At 52.0% G+C, this 26,858-nt stretch overlaps 1 protein-coding gene across 1 annotated transcript; it reads right to left on the reverse strand.

The window, feature by feature from the left end:
* Nucleotides 1–1,646: 1,646 nt before the first annotated feature.
* On the reverse strand, nt 1,647–19,162 carry ECHDC3 (enoyl-CoA hydratase domain containing 3). The gene is made up of 5 exons (XM_062210915.1): nt 18,910–19,162; nt 15,132–15,253; nt 13,617–13,714; nt 7,349–7,549; nt 1,647–2,654 (listed from the first exon to the last, which is right to left on the reverse strand). Exons 1-5 carry the CDS (start codon nt 19,080–19,082, stop codon nt 2,343–2,345), a joined length of 906 nt encoding a protein of 301 aa, XP_062066899.1. The 5' UTR covers nt 19,083–19,162; the 3' UTR covers nt 1,647–2,342.
* Nucleotides 19,163–26,858: the final 7,696 nt, after the last annotated feature.

Below are 26,858 nucleotides of genomic sequence, written 5' to 3' on the forward strand. Positions count from 1 at the left end.
TCCACCCTTGTCTCTGTCTCTCTCTGTTGCTCTGCCTTTTAAAAAAACATCCAAGGTCCCCTGTACCCCAACGAAGTTCCATAGCAAGAAGCACGCTATCTGATTCAGTCCCGTGATTTGCCCAGCAGCAGGACAGCCATTTCTTGAGGCCTGCGAACTCCAGCCTCCCACCAGCCAGCCCAGGGTCTCACGTGAGGAGATGTGGCCAGGGGAATGCTGGGGAAATCTTCAGTGTACAGTCTCAGCTGCTTGATTTGGGACACACATTGGATCTGGGACCTCAGCGACTCCCCGGTGAGATGGAGGACAGTGTAGCACCTACTCTGATGGCTTCTTGCAAGGATGCAATGAAAACACATGGAAGGCACCTGGCGACCATTTCTGGGTGTCAAAAAAAAAAAAAAAAACAGTAGATAAAAGAACCTTTCTGCCCATAAGTAGCATTCCTTAGTAACAATTCCTCCTCTTCGAGAACACTCTATTTTCTAGCTTTCTAAAATCTGGGAAAGAAAAAAAAAATTGGCAGTCTCAACAGAAACCTATGACAACCTTGGGGATATCCAAACCATGAGATGCTTACCCCCATAAGCAGAATGAAACTTACAGGTGAGGGGCCTGCGTTGTGGTGCCGCAGGCTAAACCACTGCCTGGGCACTGGTTCCAGTCTCGGCTGCTCCACTTCCGATCCAGCTCCCTGCTGCTTCAGGAAAGCAGTGGAAGATGGCCCAAGGGCTTGGGTCCCTGCACCCATGTGGGAGACCCGGAAGGAGCTCCTGGCTCCTGGCTCTGGCCAGGCCCAGCACTGGCAGTTGTGGCCATCTGGGGAGTAAACCAGCAGATGAAAGATTCTGTCTCTCTCTCTGGCTTTCAAATAAATAATCTTTAAAAACAAACCAAAAGGGGGCTGGCGCCATGGCTCACTTAGTTAATCCTCTGCCTGCAGCACCAGCATCCCATATGGGTGCCGGGTTCTAGTCCCAGCTGCTCCTCTTCCAGTCCAGCTCTCTGCTGTGGCCCGGGAAGGCAGTGGAGGATGGCCCAAGTGCTTGGGCCCTGCACCTGCATGGGAGACCAGGAGGAAGCACCTGGCTCCTGGCTTCGGATCAGCGTAGCTCCAGTCGTAGTGGCCATTTGGGGGGTGAACCAACGGAAGGAAGACCTTTCTCTCTGTCTCTCTCTCTCACTGCCTAACTCTGTCAAAAACAAAAACAAAAACAAACAAAAAAAAACCACCAGGTGAGACCCAACAGGCTGTTCTCTCCAGCAAAGAACGACTCATTCATTGCCATATCTTAGGTGAAATAAATTGGCTTAAAAAAAAAGGTCATCTCTTTGAGTAGGTATGAGTGCAAGCAGCTGGGAACATCTCCTTAGCTGCACTGGACCAGAAACCAGGAAGTCAGATGTGTGTGGGTCCTGATGCAAACACTGGCTCTTGGGTTTGCTGCTCGTCTGGATTCTTTGCTGGGAGCTGGCATGTGCTTGCAGGAGGAGACTCCTACAGGGCAGAGCACGCGCCCCTCCCTCCCACGCCCCCCCCCCCCCAGTGGGCCTCCAGGTTTATCCCAGAGCCAGGGATTCCCAGTGACATTCATAATGACAGAAATAGGCACCAATGCCAAACTACTTCCAAAAGCTCACGCGAGAGGAATTAAAGAATGTGTTTATTTTGTTGCAAAAATTTTTTTGAAATCAATGCATGGATTTTTAAAAAAATAGTACACATTGTTTTTTTCATTCTGTGACGATCCCTCATGTGTCCATCAGAGTGGGCACGCAAAGAAAGAGCTAATTTTTTTTTTTCTTAGACAGCTTATAGTCTGGGAAGATAAAATGACCAGTTGCTACAAATACTGTCTATTTGAATCCTGTAAGATGATTCCAAAGCCCTAGGCATGATTATTCCCCAGTAGAATCGAGAGGATTTTCAACGTGGAGAGAATCTCGTGGAGACTGGAAACGATTCGCCTCGCTTGGGCAAGCGGACTTGACTTCCTCCTTGGAGGTCATTTCGGGCCTGAGTCAGGCTGGCGTCGCGCCCTCATGCCCCAGCTGCTCCCTCCCTCTCTCCAGGGAAGGGGGTCCCCGCGCGCGAGCTGCTGTGACATGTCTACCCAATACCAGGCTGTGTGCATAGCTGGGCCCCTGCTGGTGCTCCTGGGCCCACCACTGCAATGTGCAGAATGGCTGTCCATCCATGGCACACGCCGTGCAGCCACTGCCAACGTCACCAGGGCAGGCCACCTTTGGTTAGATCGGGAGGCCGCAGTGGTGGTGGTGGGGGATGTGAGGGAGACGCATGGGGGCGCTGTCCCCTCGTCCGCTCCTCTGCTGATGCCGACTCAGGGAGACCAGACGGGTTTTCTCTTCTCGATGAAGGCTTTGATTCCTTCTTGCCCATCCTGCAGGCCCAGGTTGTCCACCATGGTCTGGGAGGCCAGGTAGTAGGCCGTTCTAAGGTCCTGGGGCAGCTGCTTGTAGAAGGTGGCCTTGCCTAGAGATACCACGGGCCGGCTCAAGGAGGCGATCTTTCTAGCTATTCTCATGGTTTCTTCTTCCAGCTGCTCCTCCGGCACCACCTTGCTGAGCAGCCCGTGGAGTAAGGCCTCCTGGGCGGAAATGGGCTCCCCGGTGAAAAGCATCTCCAAGGCAACCTGAGGGCGGAACACGCGAGGGGGTTAGGGCTCTCTGGTGCAACCCTTGGGGCCCCAGCCCCAGGCAGCTCGCCCCATCTCCCTCTGCTAAGAGCGCGGCAGTAACAACTGCACCACAACCTCAGCCTGATGCAGTGACGGCGGGTGCCCCGGTCCTCACCGCCCTGGTCCCTGCCCGGGACGCGATCAGACCTTTGCAGGAGCCAAGAGACCGGAGGCCACTCTGTCCCAGGCAGGGGATTGCCTCCGCCATGTTTAGGGGGCCAGGGCTCCACCCATCGCGCCGCGATGACTGAGTGGCCAGGCGCATTGCCAGGCCCAGGAACTGCCCCGCGTGGAATCATTTTAAAAGATGAAAGACACTCGACTTTGTGGAGCACTTTCCATGCAGCCTTGCCACGGGCCAGGTGCGGGACCTGGTCACTGGCCGCGTGCCTTTGCTCTTGGACTCACTGTCACGTATTTTTGGCACAAACCTCTTCTTACTACCCCTTAGACAAGGCTCACTTCCAGGGAAAAGGAATCCTAATTGTTAAATAGTAGGCAGTTTTAGTGAAGTCTCCCTATGCACCCTGAGTGAGTTATAATGAGATACCTCAGGCCGGCTACTTTATCAGGAAAAGGGGTGTCTCATTATAATAACGAAAAAATCCTGCATACATGTGGGCATGGTGTCTTAATCCATTCAGGCTTCTATTACAAAACGCCATGAAAACAGGCTGGCTTATAAACAACAGGCAGGCAGTTCTCACGGACCTGCAGGCTGGCAAGTCCAAGGTCAAGGTCAAGGTCAAGGGCGCCAACAGATTCAGGCGCTTGTACGCAGACAACTGCCTCCTGTCGTGTCCTCACTCTGGGGGAACAGGGACAAGGCAGCGCTTTCCTTGTTTGAGGGACTGATCTCCCAAGGGCCCTACCCTGGTGACACCATCACCGCCCAAAGTCCCACCTCCTCACACCATCCCCTGCCTGGGAGGTGGGGTGCAGGTTAGGATTTCAGGGTATACATTCCGGAGGACGCGAGCATGCAGCCCACAGCACACGGCGCCTGTCTCTCAGGGAACTTGGGCAGACCGTGCAGAGCTGCAGCGAGGACAGGAGGCCAAGATGGAAAGATGAGGTACATGCACATGCACACGCGTGCTCCCCGATACACTGCAGCTCGGTGGTGTCTGAGCACGGGGTGGAGAGCGCCCCAGGGCTGATGTGGCTGGGAACGAGAGACAGGCATGGAACCATTCGCGAACCGGGCTGCCGAGCCATCTATGGCTGCACTTTGCAGACCCTGGGGACACACACACACACACACACATACTCCCCTGCTGACAGGCGGGGGGGTGGGTCTGAGACTGCACTTGCCCCACTCTGAGCCCCAAGGCTCTCACTGCTTCCTCTCTCTTGGAAACGCAAGTCTGTTTGAATTAGATGATTAGGAAAGCAGATCCCGCAGTATAAGTGAGTGAATACGCAAGATCAAACGTTCTCGCTAACTGAGAAAGAGCTGGTTTGGGAAGAAGGGGGTTCCGATTGCTTTACGCGCTCGCCAGTTTCACCAGCGGCTTGAGGCACTGGCTCTGTTTCTGGCGAAGGGAGCAGCTGCACCAGACGGGGTGTCTATGTGGTGCAATGAAGATGCACTATTAACTCATGAGAAGCACTTTAGAAATGGGGAAAGTAATTCAAGCCCGGGTTCAGGCTTCTGCCCTGGTGTGGACAGATTAAGTCTTGCTGTAGAGCTGAGCAGGTCCCCAGGGTGACCAGCAGAGGGCACTGGTGACCCACAAATATCGTCTTCGCCAGCGTGCCAAGGGCAGCTGCTTTGTGTCCAGGCCGTTTGCAAAGGTAACTGTTTGCTTCCCTGTGGGTGCACAGCGGGGTGCAGGCCAGTCACCCACACGTGCTTGATGGCCCTGGGTGTGGCTGTGCTCCTATGCCTACATCACGCACAAGCCACAGGTCCCTGTGTCCTGGGTCCCGTTTAGATTTCTAAGAGTCTCAAATTTTTCCTTTTAAAGCAGCCTGCACAGGTCAGACTATGAACCCAGCCTGGTGTTGTGTTCCCACAGACTTTTCTCCTACAGAGCTCCCCTTGCTATCAGGGACTGTGGTTCTGCTCCTTTGTGTCAACCCGAACCGAATCCCAGCCCGCACGGAGCCCAGTGTGTGTGTGTAGGGCCGTCTTGTTGACAGACTCGGGGCCATTTTCAGGGGGCCAATGACTCAGAGGCCTTCTGGGGGTTAGAACAGGAGGAACAGAGACCAGGGACCTGAGCAGGGTGGTCTAGAAGATTCTTTTCCCATCTCCCAAGAGGCCCGCTTCTAGCCAAAACTGCCTTAGGGGAGGAAAAGTTTCTTTGGCTCTTACAACCCTCCTGCCTCTTACCCTGTCACACATGCTAATCACGCCAGGTGGTTCTGGGTGTTGGGCTTCCTTGAAACTTAAGGCCTGTTTTTGTCACACGTCTTCCTCTTGGTTCTCAAAAACTCACATAACTTTGATGAGTAAATAGGGCATGGTGTTGAGTTTCTAGGCGTCAATCCTAATAAGCCTTGGTTTCAAAAGTTTGCTTCCGAAAGGCGAGCTTCCTTTCCCGACAGTGGGGCCCACTGCAGGGTTCTCACTGCCTTCCTGGGGAACCTTCCAGCAGGTCAGTGTGAAACGGGGGCCAAACAGCCTGGGGGCAGGCTGCCTGTGGCCAGGCACAGGCACCACAACCTGATCTGCAGTTCTAGGGCAGCTGTGACAATAGATTGGCAGATTCTTTTAGTTGTACGCGCTGGCACAACGGAAGGACTTCAGTTACTGGGTGAATACCCACAGGTTCGTTCCAGGTAAAAGATCTGGACGGAATCCAAAACGCCCCCTTGATGTGAAGACGGACGTCTTAGCAAGCAAGTGGTCAACGTCTGCACTGTGGGGAGCCCACTGCTACCTGGTTTCTGTAACCGTATGAGCTGGCAGGAATCCCTCGCAAACACGTGTCTGTCAAAGCACTGTTACGAGGTCATCGTACAGCAAAGGAGGACTTGCCGGTGCTTGGTTTTCCTTCGGTCTCATCTCTTTTGTGCCTTAGGTATGCTGGGCAAAGGCTAATTTTCATAGCTGACGCTAACACAGGCAATATGATTCCCTACGACACTGCCCCATTTCTACGGATTTCCAACTGGGATTGAGGGTGCACTTGTTCTGGAACAGGAGTGGTGAACATCTGGGTCCCGCGGGCGGTTTCAGTGCTCGTGAAATCGTTTGGTCTGGCCCGCCAAAGCAGCCGCAGGTGGGACTCCAAAAATTCAATACGTCTACAGCGGCCTAATTTTTAAGTTGATCTTTTTAAGTGGCCCACGAATGATGTTATAGATATCCAAAGAGCCCTTGGCAGAAACAAAGGTTTCCAGCCCTGTTCTAGAACAAGGCAAGGGATGGTTGATGATCAGGGGTGTTCAGGATGTCGTAGGGAGGAAGAAAGCCCTGTGACGGACATGTCCTTAACAGAGAGGAAACGCCTTTGTCACACGGCTCCTTCCCGGGCAGATTCAATGGATGAAGCACAGGATCCTCCTGCTGTCAAATGCAGCCCTCGTGAACTTAGACACGCAGTCCATCGGCTGCTCAAAATCTCTGGAACATGACAGGTCGCTGCCACACAAGGAGCCAGCGACACTACTCTCCAGCTTCTTGGTACCTATGTTGTCAACAGGCTATGATGTCTCATGGGCAACTGCTCAGTGCAACAAAACGGAGTCTTCATTGTGTTTCAAATCAGTTTATGAAAAATAGCTGCCTGTCTGAAAACAAATTAAAAAAAAAAAATCCAAAACTGAAACCTAATGAGTTGCACTGTGAAGCATGAAAGATTGAAATAGGGTGACTAGGGCGACCCCCAAAGCCGGCACTGTGGTACAGTGGGTTAAAGCCCCAGCCTGCAGCACCGGCATCCCCTATGGGCACCGGTTCAAGTCCCGGCTGCTTCACTTCTGATCCAGCTCCCTGCTAATGTGCCTAGGAAAGCAGTAGAAGATGGCCCAAGTGCTTGGGCCCCTGCACCTGCATGGGAGACCCAGAAGAAGCTCCTGGCTCCTGACTTAGCCTGGTCCAGCTCTGGCCATTGCTGTCATTTGGGGAGTGAACCAATGGATGGAAGACTTCTGTCTCTCTGTCTCTCCCTCTCTCTGTAACTCTGTCTTTCAAAGAAATAAAATAAATATTTAAAAGAAACAAACTGATGTCCAGTTTAAGAAGCCATGGAGGAACTGGCTTCTCTCTCTGACGTTAGCAGGAACAGAGAGCAGGTGGGTGTGTGGCTCAGTGGTTAAGACCACGTGCTGCTTCCTGTTTCTGGGTGCCTGGTCTCTGCTCCGATCCAGCTTCCTGCTAACGTGCATCCTGGGAGGCAGCAGGTGACGGCTTGTCTAATTGGTCCTTGCCACCCACATGGGAGAACCAGATAGAGTTCTAGGCTCTTGCCCGGGCTATTGTGGGCCTTTGGGGAGTAAAGCAGAGAACAGATCTTTGTCTGTTTCTCAGTCTTTCCAATGAATTAAAATAAATTCACTGCTCACAGCAGCACACCCAGCCACGTCTGTGTTGGCCAGAATGTCGCGGTGGGCAAGATCCTTTGGACAAGCTGGTGGTGAAGCATCATTGGCCCTGCAGGAGGAAATCTACTACGCGAGGGTTGGCAGGAAGTTGTTACCTTTCTAGGCACTGCTCTCCCCAAGGCAACCGCAGGGGTGGAGCAGAAGAGCCCGATGTTCACCCCAGGCGTGGCAAAAGACGACTTGTCGCTGGCTATGGCGATGTCGCAGCTGGCGACCAGCTGACATCCGGCGGCCGTGGCCAGGCCGTTGACCATGGCAATGACTGGGACGGGGTGGTTCCGGATCAGCATCATGACCTGCGGGAGCAAACACACCCACTTCACTTCCGTCCAGGGGGAGGCGCCACACTTGTGTCTGTTATTTTATTTCGCTTTTGTGTTTCTGGAGCACTTTTGGTAGGCATTAGTACATCAGATTCCATGGAGGAAAAAAATTTAAAAAAATTTTTTAAAAAGTGACAGCGGGCACAAAAAGGACGAGGTCCCCTGGCACTGCCCCTCCACTGGCCGCACCCACACTGAGGATGCACTGTTTATCTCTGAGGGACACACACACAACCCTGTGCCTGTGTTGTAAAGTCTGAAACCCATATTTGGTGCTGCCTTGAAAAAATTTAAGGTAGAAAAGGGACGTGGGGCAATTTCCGTAGTAATGACTTTGCATTACCACCACCCGGTTCTATTAAGCTGGGGGTGGGGCACCCCGCTGTCATCAAAATAAACACGAGTGTGCACACAGAGAAGAGAGACCCAAGTGTGTCCCTGTGAGTCCCGGCTCGCCATCCGTCTCCCAAACTTCACATCTTGTTTTCAGCTTGGTTCTTTCCCCAACACTCTAAACAGACGGTGTTGCTATGGCAACTTCAATTTCTAAATGGTTGCTCTTTGAACCTTGGCAGGGAGGGAGGGAGCAGAGGAACTTTAAATCTGGGTTTCTTTTCCCGAAGAAGCAATGCAAAGAAAAATGGCCTTCACTGATGTGAAGGTTTTGCCTATGAAACTTCTCCTCTATATTCATCCGCATTGGGTGCTTTTTAGTTGGAACCAAGATCACCAATTATATATTTAAGAGTATGGTACTGTATTCTATGTTAGTGGTTTCTGACTTTTTTTTTTTTTTTTTTGACAGGCAGAGTGGACAGTGGGAGAGAGAGAGAGACAGAAAGGTCTTCCTTTGCCGTTGGTTCACCCTCCAATGGCTGCCACGGCTGGCGCGCTGCGGCCGGCGCACCGCGCTGATCCTAAGGCAGGAGCCAGGTGCTTCTCCTGGTCTCCCATGGGGTGCAGGGCCCAAGCACTTGGGCCATCCTCCACTGCACTCCTGGGCCACAGCAGAGAGCTGGACTGGAAGAAGAGCAACTGGGACAGAATCCGGCGCCCCGACTGGGACTAGAACCCGGTGTGCCGGCGCCACAGGCGGAGGATTTGAGCTGCGGCACTGGCCTCTGACTTCTTTTTTTTTTTTTAATGGGGCTGGGAATGGGGTGGGGATCAGTTTTTGAGAATCTGATGAATGCCAGGGACTCTCCCGGCATGCACACATCTGTACACAGCTGTACACCTGTGCACGGAACTGCTCCTGGAGTCAGGGGTTCGTGCCCTTTCAGCTGAGGCTAGGGATGTGGCAGGTGACAGGGCTGGGGTAACAGGGGGCAGTCCTGCTGCACACACAGACAGACCTGGGTTGTCGCCCAGGGACCTGCAGTTGATGAGCAGCCAGCTGAGTAGGATTGGAGTTAAGCGTGGTGCCTGCTCTCTGGAGGGGGCGGAACGCCGGAGAACCAGTGGAAGGACACTGAGGCAGGAGAGCATCGTCGACACCATTCAAAGTGCTTCCGTCTCTGCTCTAGGAACTCTAAGAAATAACCTGGCATAGGTGAAGAGCTGTCTGGCCAAAGGTGCTCGCCCAATCATTATTTTACAGCAGTTAAGAAAAAAAAAACCACTATAAATCATATAAACATACACGATAAGTAAATGGCTAAGGAAGCTAAATCAGATCCACTTGATAGAATGCTGTATCCTTGCTAACATGACATTTCCCACAGGAAAGACCAGCATGCTGTCCTGGAGCTCATACAGTTGGGCCACTGGGGTTTGATACCCAGTCTGTCACTTAGTTGTCGCCTAACTTAATTCCTCAGTTTTCACATCTGTAAAATAGGTATAGTAATAGTACTAACGGGCCGGCGCCGCAGCTCAATAGGCTAATCCTCTGCCTTGCGGCGCCGGCACACTGGGTTCTAGTCCCGGTCGGGGCACTGATTCTGTCCCGGTTGCCCCTCTTCCAGGCCAGCTCTCTGCTGTGGCCAGGGAGTGCAGTGGAGGATGGCCCAAGTGCTTGGGCCCTGCACCCCATGGGAGACCAGGAGAAGCACCTGGCTCCTGCCTTCGGATCACACGATGTGCCGGCCGCAGCACGCCAACCGCGGCGGCCATTGGAGGGTGAACCAGCGGCAAAAAAGGAAGACCTTTCTCTCTGTCTCTCTCTCTCACTGTCCACTCTGCCTGTCAAAAAATAAAAAAATAAAATAAAAAAAAATAGTACTAACCTTACAGAACATGACAGTTAGACAGTTATGCCAACTAGTATGTCTAAAGTGCTTACAGTATTTACCTGGCATGTTTGGTAAAGCATTCAATGCTGTAATCACACTGTATCCTTATGCATTATAATTGCACCTAGATACAATTATCCACACAAGTAGGTGCATGGGGAAAAGGGATTAAAAAGAAATATAGCAAAATATTAATCATAGTTCACTCTGGGTGATATGGTTAAAGTATGGCTCCAGTCATTTATTTTCTTTAACTTTCCCATATTTTCAGAATTTCCTATAATAAATAGTACTTTCAATTAAAATATATACACATATATTAGGGGCAGGCTTTTGGCACAGAAGTTAAGATGCTAGTTGGGATGCCTGCCTCCCATGTCCAAGTGGCTGACTTTAAACCCTGGCTCCATTTCTAATTCCAGCTGCCGCTAACGCACACCCTGGGAGGCACAGGTGATGGCTCAAGTAGTTGGGTCCTTGCTCCCTACATGGGAGACCTAAGTTAAGTGCAGTTCCCGGCTTTGGCCCAGCCCAGCCCCAGCTGTTGTGGACATTTCGGGAATGAACCAGGAGATGGAAGATCTATCTCTCTGTCTGTCTCTGTCCCTCTTTCTCTCTCTGCCTTTCAAATGAAAACAATTTAAAAAAAACATGTTAGATAAAGTTAGAGAGCAGGGGACCTAGATCATAAACAAGCTAGGAAAATCAGACCCTTGTCAGTCAAGAACTGGTTTTATTTCCTATTTGACCTTCGTGAATGAAGTATTGTTTGGGTTCTAGGTACTCCAAAAAGTGACATAAATTTAATTCTGCCCTCACCTCACTCGGTGTCGTCACGGAGGGCTGAGTCATTTCCAAAATGGAGACCTTGTCCTAGTGTCATTTCACTGGTGAGGTGTAAGAAGACAGACAAGAATCTCCTGGAGCAGAGCACCCATATTGAAACTTCAACAGGATATAAGGGACACAAGGGGGCGCTGTGGTGTAGTGGGTTGCGCCACAGCCTGGGTCACCTGCATCCCAGATAGGTGTCAGTCGGAGTCCTGGCTGCTCCACTTCCAATCCAGCTTCCTGCTGATGCGCCTGGGAAAGCAGTAGAAGATGGCCCAAGTGCTTGGGCCCCTGCACCTCATGGGAGCCCCAGATGAAGCCCCTGGCTCCTGACTTCAGCCTGGTCCAGCTCTGGCTGTTGCAGCCATCTGGGGAGTGAACCAGTGGATGGAATATCTCTCTCTCCCTTTCCCTCTCTCTGTTTAAAATTTTGCCTTTCAAATAAATACATCTTCAAAAAGAAAAAGAAAGGAGAGAGATGAGGGTACGTCTCCAGCATGAGCTGTCAGTGAGTACCCAGAAGGTCACTTTCACTCTTCCGGGACCAAGTTCTTCATATCCTCATTTTTCTCATCGTCCTTTTGCCCGCCCGCCTCCTTTTTGTAATGCCCACCATGACATTCTTGTGGTCTGTAACAAATTCAGTGCTTCTATCTTGCTTGTTAAAACTTCCCATGCATGAACTGAACAATGCAATATCGGCTCATTCTGTTCCAATCTGCTTGCTGATTGCACTTGGAAATTGAAATCTTGTACTAGTTCAAGGTGCTCCTATGTATCTGAGATAATTTCTTAGACACAGCTTTAAAGAGATCAATAGCCTCTCATTCTTACTACATGAGGGCTAGGACCTGTTTTTGCTCTGAGTCTGGCCCAGTGAACCAGACTCATTGGCTTGTTCATTGATTTATTTGTCATTAATTATTCAACAAATATTTAACAACACCTGCTATGCAGAGAGAGGTGAACAACAGGGAAGTGAACTGGAAGGTGATTGTGAGATATTCTTTTTTTTTTTAAAGATTTATTTATTTATTTGAAAGTCAGAGTTACACAGAGAGAGGAGAGGCAGAGAGAGACAGAGAGAGAGAGAGGGAGAGAGAGAGAGAGAGCTCTTCCATCCGCTGGTTCACTCTCCAGATGGCTGCAAAGGCCGGAGCTGTGCCGATCCGGAGCCAGGAGCTTCCTCCGAGTCTCCCACGTGGGTGCAGGGGCCCAAGGACTTGGGCCATCTTCTACTGCTATCCCAGGCCATAGTAGAGAGCTGGATTGGAAGTGGAGCAGCTGGGACTAGAACTGGTGCCCACAAGGGATGCTGGCACTTCAGGCCAGGGCTTTAACCTGCTGCGCCACAGCGCCGGCCCCCAAATTATTTTTTTTTTAAGATTTATTTATTATTTATTTGAAAGTCAGAGTTACACAGAAGGAGAGGCAGAGAGACAGAGAGAGAGGTCTTCCATCTGCTTGTTCACTTCCCAACTGGCTGCAACAGCCAGAGCTGTGCCTATCTGAAGCCAGGAGCCACGAGCTTCTTCCAGGTCTCCCACATGGGTTGAGCAGCCTAAGGACTTGGACCATCTTCTACTGCTTTCCCAGGCCATAGCAGAGAGCTCGATCGGAAGTGGAGCAGCCAGGATTCGAACTGGCGCCCATATGAGATGCCAGCACTGCAGGTGGTGGCTTTACCTGCTACCCCACAGTGCCAGTCCCTAAACCCTGAATTCTAAATGTTTTATTATCCAGGGGTTGATTGAATGCATTTGTAAATTATCTAAATCTTTCTTCTTCCTCTGTGGCTGAGGGCAACTTTCCTCCTTACTATGGTCCAAGAGGCAGAAAAGGAGTAAAAATGAAGAGGTTAATTGTCCTACTTGGTGGGCAGGCATTTGGTGTAGTGGTTAAGATGCTGCCTTGCCTGCCTGCAGCCCATATCGGAGAGCCTGGATTCAAGCACCAGCTCTGTTCCCAACTCCAGGACTCCAGCTTCCTGCTAACACAGACCCTAGGGGGCAGCAGGTGATGGCTCAGGTAGTTGGGTCCCTGCCACCCATGTGGGAGACAAGGGTGAAGCCTGGCCCAGCTCCAGCTGTTTCAGGTTTTTGGGAATGGAACCAATGGGTGTCTCTTTTTCTGTCAGTCTCTCTGCATTTCAAATAAAATTAGCAGATAAATAAACATTTGCAAAAAATTCGTACTTGGAAGTGGTGATGATAAAAGTTGGTTGAAAGAAGGGTCTCAAAATAACTTTGAAAATCATAGTTGTAGGGCTGGCTCTGTGGCGTGGTGAGTGGAGCCGCTGCCTGCAGTGCCGGCATCCCATGTGGGTGCTGGTTTGAGACCCGGCTGCTCCACTTCTGATCCAGCTCTCTGCTATGGCCTGGGAAAGCAGTAGAAGATGGCCCAAGTCCTTGGTCCCCTGCATCCATGTGAGAGACCCTGAAGAAGCTCCCGGCTCCTGGCTTTGGATCAGCGCAGCTCCGGCCTTTGCAGCCATCTGGGGAGTGAACCAGCAGATAGAAGACCTATCTCTCTGTCTCTACCTCTCTCAGTAACTCTGTCTTTCAAATAAATAAATAAATCTAAAAAAAAAAAAAATGGTATCGTATTTGCACATGACTGAAGCGATCCTCTAGGACACTTTAACTCCTCTCTGGACCACCTAAAATACTTAAAGCAACGTAGATGCTATGTAAGAAGTTGTTATACTCTGTTGTTTAGGGAATAATAGCAAGAAATAGACTCTGTGCCTGTGCAGTGTGGATGGAATTTCTCTTGGTTAATTTTGGCCCATGGTTCCATGCGGTGAAAGGCCACCTGGAATCGCTCAGAGGACAGAGTGACCAGGGACCGCAGAGTACTCGGTCGCTCTGCAGCGCTCAGGTCTCCTGCCTAAAACCCGTGAACCGGGAGCGAGGTCAGTATTTCGTGCACCGAGCGCTTTCAGGTTTGCAGTGTCGGCCCCCGTCCTAGCTTACCTCGGAGCAGGTTTGAAATATTTCGGCATGGTGATCCCGGCCTTGTTCTTCTGTCAGTTCCTTTAAGTCATGCCCGGAAGAAAAGACAGGCCCCTCAGCTGCACATGTTTCCAATTGGGTAAAAAAAAAAAAAAGAAAAGAGAGATGTCAACAGCCAGAGGTCAGATGGTTCAGCAAGCTGTCTACTGAATCATGGTAGAACACAAGCTAGGTTGTGGGCCCCTAGAGAAAGGGAATGGCCCACGTGGATCAGAACCATTCCGGGTCGCTTGAGAAGTTACAGCCCGAATTTCATGATGCGGATGCAAGGCAAGGCATCTCTGGTGGCACTGGATGAAAAGACCAGTTACACGATGCAGTTAGGCGAGGAGGCAGCTCAGGGACCAAGGCGAGGGTACATTTTACAGGGCTTGTCCCTCCGGCCTCCTGCTTCTGCTCTTGAACTTGGCGTGGCCTAAGTGTATGCACTCGCCTAGGTCCCTAAAGCCTCACCGTGCCTTGGGCAAGATTCCTGTCATTTGGCCTGCAGGTGACAGCGGTCTGCAGGAGGGGCCAAACTGGGGAGGTCAAAGTGTGTGCAATGACCCTGGGGGCCCCCTGGCTGCAGCTCTTTATTTTCCAGCCGACGGAGCTGTTGTCATTATCATTCACAGCAAAAATATCATTCCGCTGGGTCGGTAATGCTCATATTTCCCTCTTGTGGTTATGTTTATAGGCAACATTATCCTCTTGCTTCGAGGGGGGAAATTGCGGAGGTAAGAAGTGAGCTGTCTTCGCACCATCCAGGTTCCCTACATGACTGGTGGACTTGTTAGTTCTTATCCCCTTCATCACACGGAACGGTAGGAGATGTCAGTCTAGCCACTGCTAAGAAGGCAGCGGGCTCAGTGTCTCCGGAAACACGGAGCCTTAATTTGCAAAACAAATGAAACATCCTAGAGTTTCATCCATTATGTTTTGCTGCAGGGGCTCCTTGAAGACGCTGGCATTACAGTTATTTATAACACCGCTGCTGCCCCAGGAAAGATAACTCTGTAAAAAAAAATCTTATTGGAAAAATAACAAGGGTGGAAAGGGGCGACATCATGCCAGGATTTCTGGCACCATTAAAGAAGACACTGCAGATAGGAGATGAAAGGCTTGGTGAAAACCAGAAAAGATAAATCAATGGAACGTCCTAGCTGGCGAGGTCATCTACTAAAAGGCCTGATAATTAAGCTCATTGTATAAGGCCCATGAGGAAATGGATTCTCTGACTTTGATGCAAAGATCAGCATCAATAAGCACGAGAAGGAAAATGCACGGATTCACTGCCGGAAATCTTGGCTGTAATTCCCACAGTTGATAACGGTAGGACCAGCTCTCCAATGATGCAAGACTTTTCCATAATTAAACACTCCTTGTAAAAGACCCTCACAACAATTCTCCAGTTAAGTGCCAGAAGGCCCCTGTCAATCAAAGCATTGTGGGAACATGGGCAGTGCAGGACCCTAAGGAGAGCTACCGGTTGGATACCTGAAATGATGATGACTCTCAGATCTTTGCTGTCGGCCTCGTGAAGGATGTCATTCTGGAGCGATTTCAGCATTGCGAGCGAAAGTGCGTTCCTCTTCTTGGGATTGCTCAAGATGACATTCCTGTGAAAAACACGGGCTGACCGCGGGGTCATGCACCAGTCGCAGCCAGTGGGTGAGGACCCCCTGCAATGCCTTGTTAATTGGGGAGCTATTTTTAAAGCCCCACAGCACAGACCTGTGATTTCTCTGGAGTTACGGCTAAGCCAAAACAAGAAAAAGAGCAGCTGAAGTGCAGGCTGGTTTTTCTGCCTCTTCCCTTGATGAGTTTTGCCTTTTCTCTGCATTGGCTGTCAGAAACATGACTGCTACCTCCACAGCAAGGGGCACGTCTCGGTGGTTCCCCAGTCATCTCCACCCATAACAGAGGCGATGCCAGTTTCGTGTGACAGCCACAGGAGCCAAGGAATCTGACAAGCGGCGGCTCCCTTCAACTTAGTTCTCCCTGTTCTTGTCACCCTGATGGCGGGAGAAGGAGCCAGGAACAGAAGGACTCCCCCAGGCTCCCTCTTCCCACCACGAATTAAAAAGCAGGCCAGGTCCGGCTGCCAATGTGCACCTGCAACAGTGTTGTCGCCCTGGTTCCCGAGGTGACATCCTGTAATTCTACAAAGATCACCTGCTCTGAGAATGGGACGATATGTGAAGAACAAAAGGACGAAATTATACAGGAAGAGGCCTCTTCTGGATATATCTCAGAAAGCTGGCATCTAAACGGCCTGTTCGCTATTTCAGAGTATCCCACACACTGAATAAAATAACCTCTATTGTCCTCTGGCTGCCTATACACAGAAATGTCTTATTTTTGCTTTTATAAGAAACGGACAACGAGCTGAAACACCCAATTATTGTTACATATTTTGTGTGCTTCCTGTTGGTCTCCACCTACAGGTTTTCTGCCTCTCTCGTTCTTTTTCGGATTAGACATTCCTACTGCAATGGTGTTAGCTTGGATCCCCCATAAATTGCATTGGGGGCCACGGTTTTTCTGGAAAATTCCACCCCATGAGAATAACCACATTGTTTGGAGCACCATTTCAGTTTTGCCGCCGTCTGCAGGTGGCTGTGACGTTCATCCTTTTGTTTCTCATGGGCAAGTTCTGTCATGTGTGCATATACATACATGTAAGCACACACACGCACACATCGCCGGCAGCTGATGTGCTGAGAAGGCTTTGAACCCTACACTGTGAGATGGGGCCCGGTCATGGTGACAGAACTGCTCTGGACCTTTCACGAGGATGGCCACTGCGCATGGTGTGGCAGATTCCAAATACCGCCAACCCATCAGTGACGGATGCTACATTAATTTCTAAGGCCTCAGGCAAAATTGTGCAAAATGGATGGCAGCCCCTGGACGCCCTGTTCAAGTGTGTGCGGTTAGTTGTTGGGCTCACACGCCATGAGCGTGCTCCAAATCCAGGTTCACTGACGCACCAGTCCCGCCAGGCTTCTCTTCCAGAAATGGTTCTCCTCGGGAATCTGCTCATTCCCAGAAGCCGAGCCCCTGACCGACTTGGTCACTGTTCTCCTGCTGAAAAGACACTCCTTCTCTCTGAGGCTGTCTGTGCGTCCCTGCCTGTCCTTGCCTTCTTTCTCGGGCTCCTGGCCTTCTGCTAATCCCTCAGTGCCAGTGAGCCTCAGCCGTGCTCCCCACACACTTCCCAGGCAACTTCACCTTGGCCTTGACCATGGCTGCCAGCTCGATGCTGACAGCCCCTGAACTTGAGCCCAGATTCCAACTTCTCCTGGGAGCCCAGGACCTACAGGCTTTTTGGATGCCGCCTGCAGTGCCGGCATCCCATACGGGTGCCGATTCGAGTCTCAGCTGTCCCCCTTCCAATCCAACTCTCTGTTATGACCTGGGAAAGCAGTGGAAGATGGCCCAAGTGCATGGGCCCCTGAAGAAGCTCCTGGCTCCTGGCTTTGGATTGGCTCAGCTCTGGCCATTTGAGCCATTTGGGGAGTGAACCAGCGGATGGAAGATCTCTCTCTCTCTCTTTCTCTCTCTAACTTGCCTGTCTGTAACTCTGCCTTTCAAATAAATAAATAAATCTAAAAAAAAAAAAAAATGAAGTCACTGCCAGGGCATGTGATAAAAGTGGGAGCAAGAGATGGTTCCTATAAAGTCTCCCTGTGAGCTGTCTGCAGATCATCGTGAGAAGGGCCGTGAAGCGTAGGACTGTCAAGTTCACATGCACGGAAGACAATCAATCAATCATCAATCAATCCCTGTTGACTGATTAATCACCAAAGCAAAGCACTTGTGTGCTTTCAGAGCCAACTCCACTGACTGCAGGCAATGGAGATCACATCCATTCTTTTTGCCATCTCTTTTGAAACCAAAGTGGGGAGACCATCATGGAAACAACCTTGGAGACAGAGGGTCCTCTCTCTCTGAGTCCTGGCCGCTCGACCTACTGGCTGTGTGGCCTGAACAGGCTGTCGCCTCTCCGAACGCTTCCTCACTGTCAAACGGAGTTGCAGGCCGCGGTAGGAAGCGGATGGCCAGGAGGCCTGGCAGAGGCCTCGAGAGTCCCCGCCCCCGCCACGCCCCCGGCCGCCCCGCCCCGCCGGGTGGAGTGGCTGACCCAGCACGCAGTGCCACGCTGGCCTTCCCTCCAGGGCGGCTTCGGCGCTGGGAGGAGCGGCTGCAGAAAGGGACACGCGAAGAGGGACGGCGAGGCCCGAGGGGCCCTGGCTAACATCGTGCTGCCTCACACGCCACCCTCGGCTTCCTTCGTACTCACTGACTCCTGGCATTTGTGAGCCGCTGTCCCAACTCGCCTCCCTTTCTGACTCGCATTGCATTCTGGAGAACTCTACGGGCCTTCCTGCGAATGGACTCCTCCACCCCCTTCCAAACCCTGCGGTGGGGGCCGAGTCTCTGGAATTCCTGAGCCTGAGGGCACCCCAGGAACCCCCCCGGGGGGGGGGTCAAGAGCAGGTGTCTGGAGGGGGCCGGGGTGTCTAGAGGCCTGTGTGCCAGGCCCCCTGCAGGGCGGCAGGAAGGAGAGGTGGAGAAGTGGGAAGCGGGGAGACAGAAACGGCGAGAAGAAAAGGAAAAAGCTGCAAGCCAGAGGCTGGCTCTCCATCCCCTTCTGGAGAAATCCTAAGAGAACTGTGAATGCAAACTTGGCCTTCCAGGTTTACCGAATAGGAGAAACCTCCTACCTTTATTACTATATGGCCCAGTTCCCAGTTGGCGACTTGTCTCTCTTTTTTTTTTTTTTTTTTTAAAGTTTTAGACTTTTTGCCCAGGTGGGCGGAGCTCAGGGCGGGGTGTTCTTTGACCGGTACTCCCCGCCCCCACTCTTCTGGGTGAGAGCCAGCGAGCAGCTTGGACACAGGAGGCTCACCTCGGAGCCTTCTTCCGAAAGCCTTCCTGGAAGGCCACAGCAGCGGTGGCTCAGCCTGCAGGGCGGCCCACGCCCAGCCCCGGAGTCAGCGCAGCTGGGCCCGGCTGCCCGGAGGATTAGGGGGTGCGCTGGGCACGGCCGAGGCGGAGCCACCTACAGGCCTCCCGCGTGTCTGGCCACTGAGCCTAGGCTGGAGACACCTGTAGGCCAGCCGGTATGCGGCGATTCCTCGCCCTGAGAGACTACAGGTCACATCCGGCCCCTCGTGGGCACCAGGACAGACAGGACTGCCTGCCCGCCCGGCGGGTCCCGGCCCCCGGGTCCCCCGAAGGGTGCCTCCCGCACAGCCCGCGGGCTGACCTGATGCCGTCCCGCTGCCGTGCGACCGTGGGACGCGGCTCCGGCTCCTGCCGCCCGGCCGCCGACGCCGACCCCCGGGTGCAGAAGCCGGCAGGGAGCGGGGCGCACGGGCCGCGCCGGAGCCAGCCAGGCACCTGCGCCCGCAAGAGCCGCAGGGCCGCGACGGCCGCCATGGCGCCCAGAGACCGCCCGATCCCGACCTCCGGGCGCTCCGAGAGCGCTGCTTCGAGATAGGCCGGACCGCAGAGCTCGCTTCCGGTCGGGGAAGGACACGGGTGGGTGGCCAGGGGGCCTGGCCGAGGCCTCGCGAGTCCCCGCCCCTGCCGCCACGCCCCCCGGCCGCCACGCCCCCCTGCTGTGGTTAAGGTCGTGGACCGGAAAACCCCAAGGCCAGCTTGGCGGTTTTGTTTGGGTTAGGGAGGCCTGTGAAGAGTGAGGGAGGAGAGAAGTGGTTGATTTGTTTATCTACCTTGGTCGTTAACTACAGTCCGTTTCAGCCATCAGGGAAGAGCATAGGTAGGATGTAGGATTGTGTCCCCTAGCGATGCAGCGACATTCTTATGTACGCTCGGTGATGTTCGCACCGTGGTGAAGTCGCCGGCCGATGTATTTCTCAGAAGTGTCCCTGTCATTTAGCAACACGTGACTGTGCAGCCCATGCCTGTACTGACCCAGCATCTGGAGTGCTGAGGGAGACTGGATTACCTGGCCTCAGCCCTTAGGGTCTCTTTGTCCGCAGGTGGAATGCCATCCCCAAGATCCTGGGCCGTTTCCCTCCGAGTAGTTTGGCATGGATAACAAATGTAGAAAGGGGGCTTCTCAAATGGAGCCATGGCTCACAATAGCCGCATGCGGGGTCCCTTTGACGGAGGTCTCCTTTACGTCTCAGCCTCACAGCTAGACAAAGCACCTACATATAGGGCAGTGTTTGGAAACACCAATTGAGGCTCTCTGCAACCCACTCCTTTGGTCCTGGTTCCGCTCGGGAAGAGAGGATCCACAACAGAACTCAGATAACTGAGTAGGGGCAACGCTTGGCTTTTGAGTTTTCCAAGCTTGGCACTTGGGAGGTGGAAAGACGCGAAACCGTTGGCAGTTTGGGACGACTGTTTGCAACAAGGTTTGCAGCCTGAGGCAAGGCTAAGACTGCTCAGGTTTGGGGGCAGCAAGTGGGCAAGCAGGGTTTGCAGCAAAAGCAAGGAGCCAGCTGTGGTGGGGGTTTGGGAGGACAAGTTCTGGCTTTGGTCTGGCCCAGCCCTGGCTGTTATGGGCATTTGAGGAGTGAACCACTGGAAGGAGAATCTCTCTGTCTCTGCACCTTCAAATAAAATGATAATAAATAAATAAAAAGGTTAAAGTTGCCCTTTAAGGAACTCCTCCACCCCATACTCTCTCTCTCTTTCTCTCTCTCTTTCCACACACACAGCGCATGCCCTCAGCACGTTTATGCTTTTTTTTTTTTTCCATTCAGGCTAACTGGGTAAGTATGGTGATCCCAGGTTAGAGAGCTCTGGCCAGCCATGCTTGCAGTAAGCGCAGTAGTCAGGGAGTGAGGCCCCAGGCTGAGGCTCTCAGAGCCTGTGGTCCTGCTTTACAAGTAGTGAGCGCGCCCAGAGGGAAGTGGAGCTCAGTGGCCGGTGCGCCATCCAGGCAGGGGTTGACAGAACTTGCTACAATACTCATTCTTCCTCAAGCGGGGCGAGAACCTTTTCACGTTTGGGCTGCTCCTCCGGGCCTCTGCCTCTCCTTGATTTTTGGAGGGGCCGCTTTCTCATCCGTTCTGTGCCCTTCTAACGTATTCTCCACACTGGCCTTCGCCCTGACCCCGTTTACTCTGCAGCCTGCTGGCAGCTTCTCTCTGGCTTTGATTTCTGGGCCCCTGTACCACATGGCTCTGCTGGCCAGGTGTGACCGTGCCGCCTGTTACAGGTCTTTTTCGGACCCACGGAGGCTGGGCAGAGCGTTGCAGAAGTGGTGGAAGAGTGAAAAGACACTTCCAGGGAGCTTGAGCCCTGGGCTTGTTGCAGGTTTAACCTTTCTTGGGCTGCAGAGAAAGAAAAGTGAAAGGCATATTTTCAGCTTCTTATGAAGAGTTTTTTTCTTTTTAAAATTTATGTATTTATTTGAAAGGCAGAGTTACAGAGAGGCAGAGGGAGAGAGAGGCAGAGGGAGAGAGAGAGAGAGAGAGTCTTCCATTCACTGGTTCACTCTCTAAATGGCCGCAATGGCCGTGACTTGGGCTGATTTGAAGCAAGGAGCCAAGTCTCCCACACAGATGCAGGGGCCCAAACACTTGGGCCATCTTCTACTGCTTTCCCAGGCCTCAGCAGAGACCTGGATTGGAAGTGGAGCCGCCGGGACTCGAACCAGCACCCATGTGTGATGCTGGCACTGCCGGTGGCTTTACCTGCTATGCCACAGCACCAGCCCCTCCACGCCATTTTGAGCTTGAGAAGTTTAAGGTTTGTAATAGTAACCATGATACAGACCTTCTGGGGGGCGTGGAATTGCTTGGAGAGGAATGTCGCTGATGTCAAGGAAGCATGTCCACATAGAGGCTTACAGAGCCACGCCACTGTCACCACTCATGGCCCTTGAAGGGGAGGGGGCGAGAGATCAGAGTCCAAGCAGAGCTGGAGAGCCGAGGCAGGGGCCGACACCCACTCCTCCTTGTCTTGTGCACCTCCCCCATCTCAGCTTGGCCACGCCCACCTCATCTCCTCTGACTACAATCTTGCAGCACCAAGCACAAAGTGTGTGGAAGTTCAAGAACAAGGCAAACGCCGTGGGCCTTCTGGCCTGGCCCAGGTCTGTTTCCAGCCGAAGGCCGGTCCTCCATGCAGAGCGAGCTTTGTTAGAACATTCCAGAGCCCTCGACCAAGGAGCCAAATGGTGGTAGTGGTGGTGGAGGTGGGGAACCAGAGCGGATGCTGAGAGATGACTTCCTGCTTGATCAGCAGGAGGAAGGGATTGGGGGCGGGTGGGTGGGTTTAGCTCTTGGGATTTACTAGGTTACCCCGTGGGTGACCTCAGCCAGCTACCTCTGAGCCCATTCCCTCATCTGTCCAGTGGGGGATCAGTACTTGCCCCCAGTCCAAAAATATTTACTGAGCGTATCACATGCCATGCACTGGGGTAGGGCAGAGAACAAAGCCTCCCAGAGGGCCAGAAGTCTCTGGCAGATTGGATCTGGGGTGGGAGAGCAGCAGTGTGATGACTCTGAGTGCTGTGGCCTGAGCAGTTTATGTTTACACCCACAGTCGCCCTGCTTATTATACAATGTGAGAAACCATATCAACTACTGGGCTCACCTCCTGCCTGCACCACTCTGCGACCTTGAACATTCTACTCAACTTCTCTGTCTCACTCTCTTTGCCAACCAAATGGTGATACTAACACTACCCACCTCTTGAGTGAGTTGGCACATATAAAGAGCTTAGAATAGCACCTACTTGGAGCAAGCCGTATAAAAATGTTTGTTATGGGGGCCGGTGTTGTGGCATAGTGGGTAAGCTACCACATCTGATGCCAGCATCCATATAGAAACCAATTCCAGTGCTGGCTGCTCCACTTCCAATCCAGCTCCCTGCTAATGCTCCTGGGGAAGCAGCAGGAGATGGCCCAAGTGCTTGGGCCCCTGCACTCATGTGGAAGACCTGGAAGAAGCCCAGCATCACAGGAGAGGATGGGACCTCATATCAATAGCCCGGGACAAGATCAAAATTGAAAAATCAAGCTGTGTCTTCTACTCAATGTGTATAACTTTAGCACCACGGTACAGCTGAAAAATCATGAATCATCCTAAGTGGGCCACTGCCTGTGTCTGTCGTTTGAGCGTGGCACACACAGAAATGCAGCCAATGGTTAGCTGCTCTTACTACGATAGGACGTAACTTAATACCGCGCCAAAGTAGGTGGGGTTCTTGGAAGTGAATTCCACTTGCGTTTCTGTGTTTCTCTCCTAGTAGGTGCTGCGTGGGCTCTGCGTGTCTATATGTTGCTTTTTCTTCCTCTCAATGCCACCTCCGCACCCCGCGTGGGACCCTCACCGCCTTGCACCCCACCCCCGGCCCGTATCTTTCTCTTCCATTCCTCAGGAACACGGTGCTGCATCAGCAGTCAGAGTGTGGCCATCTAGAGGAACCACTGCTTCTGAGTGCTGTTCTCACTCTTTCCTGGGTCTCATCTTTGCTCCCCGGAGTCCAGCTGTCACAATCCGAATGCCTCCTGGGCCCTCTCCCCATCTTCCTTCCACTCGGTCAGCAGCGTTGCCTTCCGGCTAGCCACGCAGGTGCAAATCGTCCATGTTTCCCAGAATGCCTTTCTCCCCCTGGCTTTCCCTGGCTCTGTGAACTTGAGTGAGGTTTTCTCCCAACCTGCCTACCGACCACTCTTGCCTCTCAAGCCTCCCTTGCAGATCCCATTAAGACAATTGCAATTGTCTCCTAATTTGGCCTCCCCTCCTCTCTTCTCTAAAGCCTGCTGTAGCCAAGTTAACCTTTTGGGAGCAATTCTGCCTGCCCCAGTGACAGCCACTTTGTCACAGTCACCAGCACCATCTCTCCTGGTGGCTGCAAAGGTCTCAGCACTGGTGTCCCACACACACCTGGGCCATCCTCTGATGCACCCCACACTGTGCCCAGGGTGAGGTTTGTGCTTCTGGAAGGAATCCAGTTGTTCCTGGCTCCCCACAGCTCCTATGTCCTCGGCCCATTTCTCCGGTGGGTGAGGCCAGCACGGTCTAGTTCCTATTTCTCCTTGGGCACCACACCAGCTTTTCTAGTCTCTCTGTTTTCAGCTTTATTGCGGTATAATTGACAAACAAAAATCATATATGTTCGAAGTATAAAGCATGATATTTTGATAGCCATTGTGAACGCATCGCCCAAATCAAGGTAATTCACATATCTAGCACATCACCAAGTTATCATTTTGAAAAAAAATTAATATTTATTTAAGATGCAGAGAGAGAGAGTGCGCTCACTCCAGTCTGCTGGTTTACTCCCCAAATGCCGAGAACAGCTGGGTGTGGGGAGGGGCCACAGCCAGGAGCTGGGATCTCAATCCAGGTCTTTCACGAGGTTGGCAGAAACCCAACTGCTTGAGCCATTACCGCTGCCTCCTGGGGAATGCATTAGCAGGAGGCAGGGGTCAGGAACCGGAGCTGGCTGTCGAACCCACGCATGCTGATGTGGGCCAAATGCCCACTCCTCATTACCATTGTTTGTGTGCTAGCAGAACCCTTAAGAGCTATTCTCGCCGAAAACCTCAGGTATACCATTGTGCAGCATTACTAAGCTCTGCCTTGGACCTCCAGAGTGGTTCAGCCCGCCTGGTGGAGCCTTTGCATCTTTTGCCCAGCATCCCCCCCCCCCCCAGTCCCTGACCCTGGCCAGGCCACTGCGCAACAGAGGCCACGGGGTGTTTTGGGGACTTTGATTTCCAGTCTTTTGAGCTCCCCAAACTCCTTGCTTTGTCAGAGCCTTTACACACCCCACCCTTCACTTGGCCATCACCCATTTGATCTTCAGTTCTCAGTTCTTTTATTTATTCTATTTATTAGAAAGGCAGAGTCACAGACAGATAGCTATTGATCTTCCATTCTTTGGTTCATCCTCAAATCACCGCGATGGCCAGGTCTGGGCCAGGCCAAAGCCAGGAACCTGGAACTCTATCCGGGCTTCCTTGCGAGTGTAGTAGCCCGAGCACTTGGGCCATCCTCCACTGCTTTCCCAGGTGCATTAGCAGGGAGCTGAAGCAGAAGTGGAGCAGCCAGGACTGGCACCATTGCTCTGATGTGGGATGCTGGTGCTGTACGCTGGCCCCAGGTCTGAGTTCTGATGTTGTTTTCTCAAGACTTCTCTGATTCCCTGATTTTCTTTCTTTTCTAAAATTTATTTTATTTGAAAGGCAGAGGCAGAGGCAGAGAGAGAGAGAGATCGTCCATCCACTAGTTCACTCTCCAGATGGCCGCAATGGCAGGGGCTGTGCTGATCCAAAACCAGGAGCTTCTTCCCAGTCTCCCACATGGGTGCAGGGGCCCAAGGACTTGGGCCATCTTCTACTGCTTTCCCAGGCCATAGCAGAGAGCTGGATCAGAAGTGGAGCAGCCGGGTCTCGAACCAGCACCCATATGGGATGCCGGCACTGCAGGCAGCGGCTTTACCTGCTACACCACAGTGCCAGCCCTGATCCCCCTTATGGCTCCAACCCCTCATCAACCTCTAGTAGGATCCTGTTCGTTTTCCTCACCTGCCTCATTGTCATTATTTGTCAGGTATCTCTGTGTGTGCACATTTCTTTATCATCTCCCTCGTGACTCTGCTGTGCCTTTTCTGGGAGCAGAGTCATATTTTTCTCATTGCTGGGTATGCAGTCCCTTGCACCGGGCACAGACAGGTGCACCGACATTTGTTGAATAGGTAATTAGGGGGTATGAGCATCATCCCTTCTCAGTCATCTTGTCTGGTTCCGGCTCCATCCCTAGGGAAACACACATCTTTAGCTTGACACGCGAAGTCTGCCTCTCCGATCCTAACTCACATTATTACCCGGCAGAAATCCACGACCTGAAAATACAAAGCTCATTGCCTCCTTCCGCGGGGCCTGCCCTGTCCGGTCTTGATGCCTTAACTTTACTGCTGCTTCAGGTACTTAAGGAATGAACTGAATGAATGACAAGTGTTTTCAGGCAAGATCCGTGCTCCGATCACTTTTGTATCTGCCACCACGATGCTTTAGACGTAGCAGGTACCCAATGTAGAAAGATTAAAAAAAAAAAAAAAAAAAAAAAGACGTTATGGATTCCAAGTGAACTTCGGTGGTAGTTCCCCCTAGAGCCACACGGGGGTGCCCTAACCAAGCAAAGCTCCCTGGACTAGACTGGATGGATTCATTTCTAAGCTACGGATGAGGCCCCTTTGAATCGTGTCTTACTGTCCTCTGGAGGACAGGAGGGAAACGGAACGGACAACGAGATGGGTAAAATAAGACAGTTGGTCAATTAAACCCAGAGACAACACCTGTTCCGGAGACACCGTAGCACGCGGGTATAACATGGCTCCCTCCGGCCTCCAGGCGCAGACGGGCTGGGAGGGGCACCCTTTGGACTTTCTCCCCTTGACGAAGAAATAGCGATTTGAGAGGAGAAAATGCTGAAAGGGAATTAGAATTTCAGGTTCCTGATCAGAGCCTCTGACTTTTGTCTTCTTGAAATAACAGGGTATTCACAGAGTCCTGGAAGAATGGATTGTAAAAGTCAGTTTATTTGAGTGCAAATCATTTTTGAGACCCATGCCTTATTTTTCGTAGTAGCGTTTTCCACGAACTTTTCCAAGCCCTCTTTATGCACAGACTTCAAACTATTTTGCACCAAAGCAGATTTATCTTGTGATTCTATTTTCCGAAAACTTTTCAAAGTCCTTTTGTTTTTTTGTTTTTTGTTTTTTTTTTTTTTTTTTTGACAGGCAGAGTTAGACAGTGAGAGAGAGAGACAATGGTCTTCCTTTGCCTTTGGTTCACACCCCAAGAGGTGAGATTTCAAAATCACAACAGCTCTTCTGTATTGAGGCATCGTTCCGGCCTTTTCACAGATCGACGAGGAGAAAGTCCGGAGAAAGACCCTAGCGTTCCACCATGGAGGTTAGTCCAGCACTGACTAGGAGACAGCACTTCACCAAAAGGCGTGTTGCAGGATTAGGGGGCCTCAGCCATTTCCGTCCCTTTGCAACATCAGAGCTGCGGTCTTCTTCCCCAAGCACCTAGGACAGAGGGCTCTTTGCTTTCGTGTGCTCCACGTTACATGTATGAAGAGACTGACTCTACTGCCTTCAGTTAGAAAGGCTTGGTCTCCACCTTCTGCATCTGCCCATCTTCCCCCGCTGCCTGCCACCCCGTTTAGCACTGAAATTCCGCCATCACCAGTGGGTCCCACCATTCTTGGTGTGGGG

This window comes from Lepus europaeus, chromosome 14 (genome assembly GCF_033115175.1).
Source record: "Lepus europaeus isolate LE1 chromosome 14, mLepTim1.pri, whole genome shotgun sequence".
Lineage (NCBI taxonomy): Eukaryota > Metazoa > Chordata > Mammalia > Lagomorpha > Leporidae > Lepus > Lepus europaeus.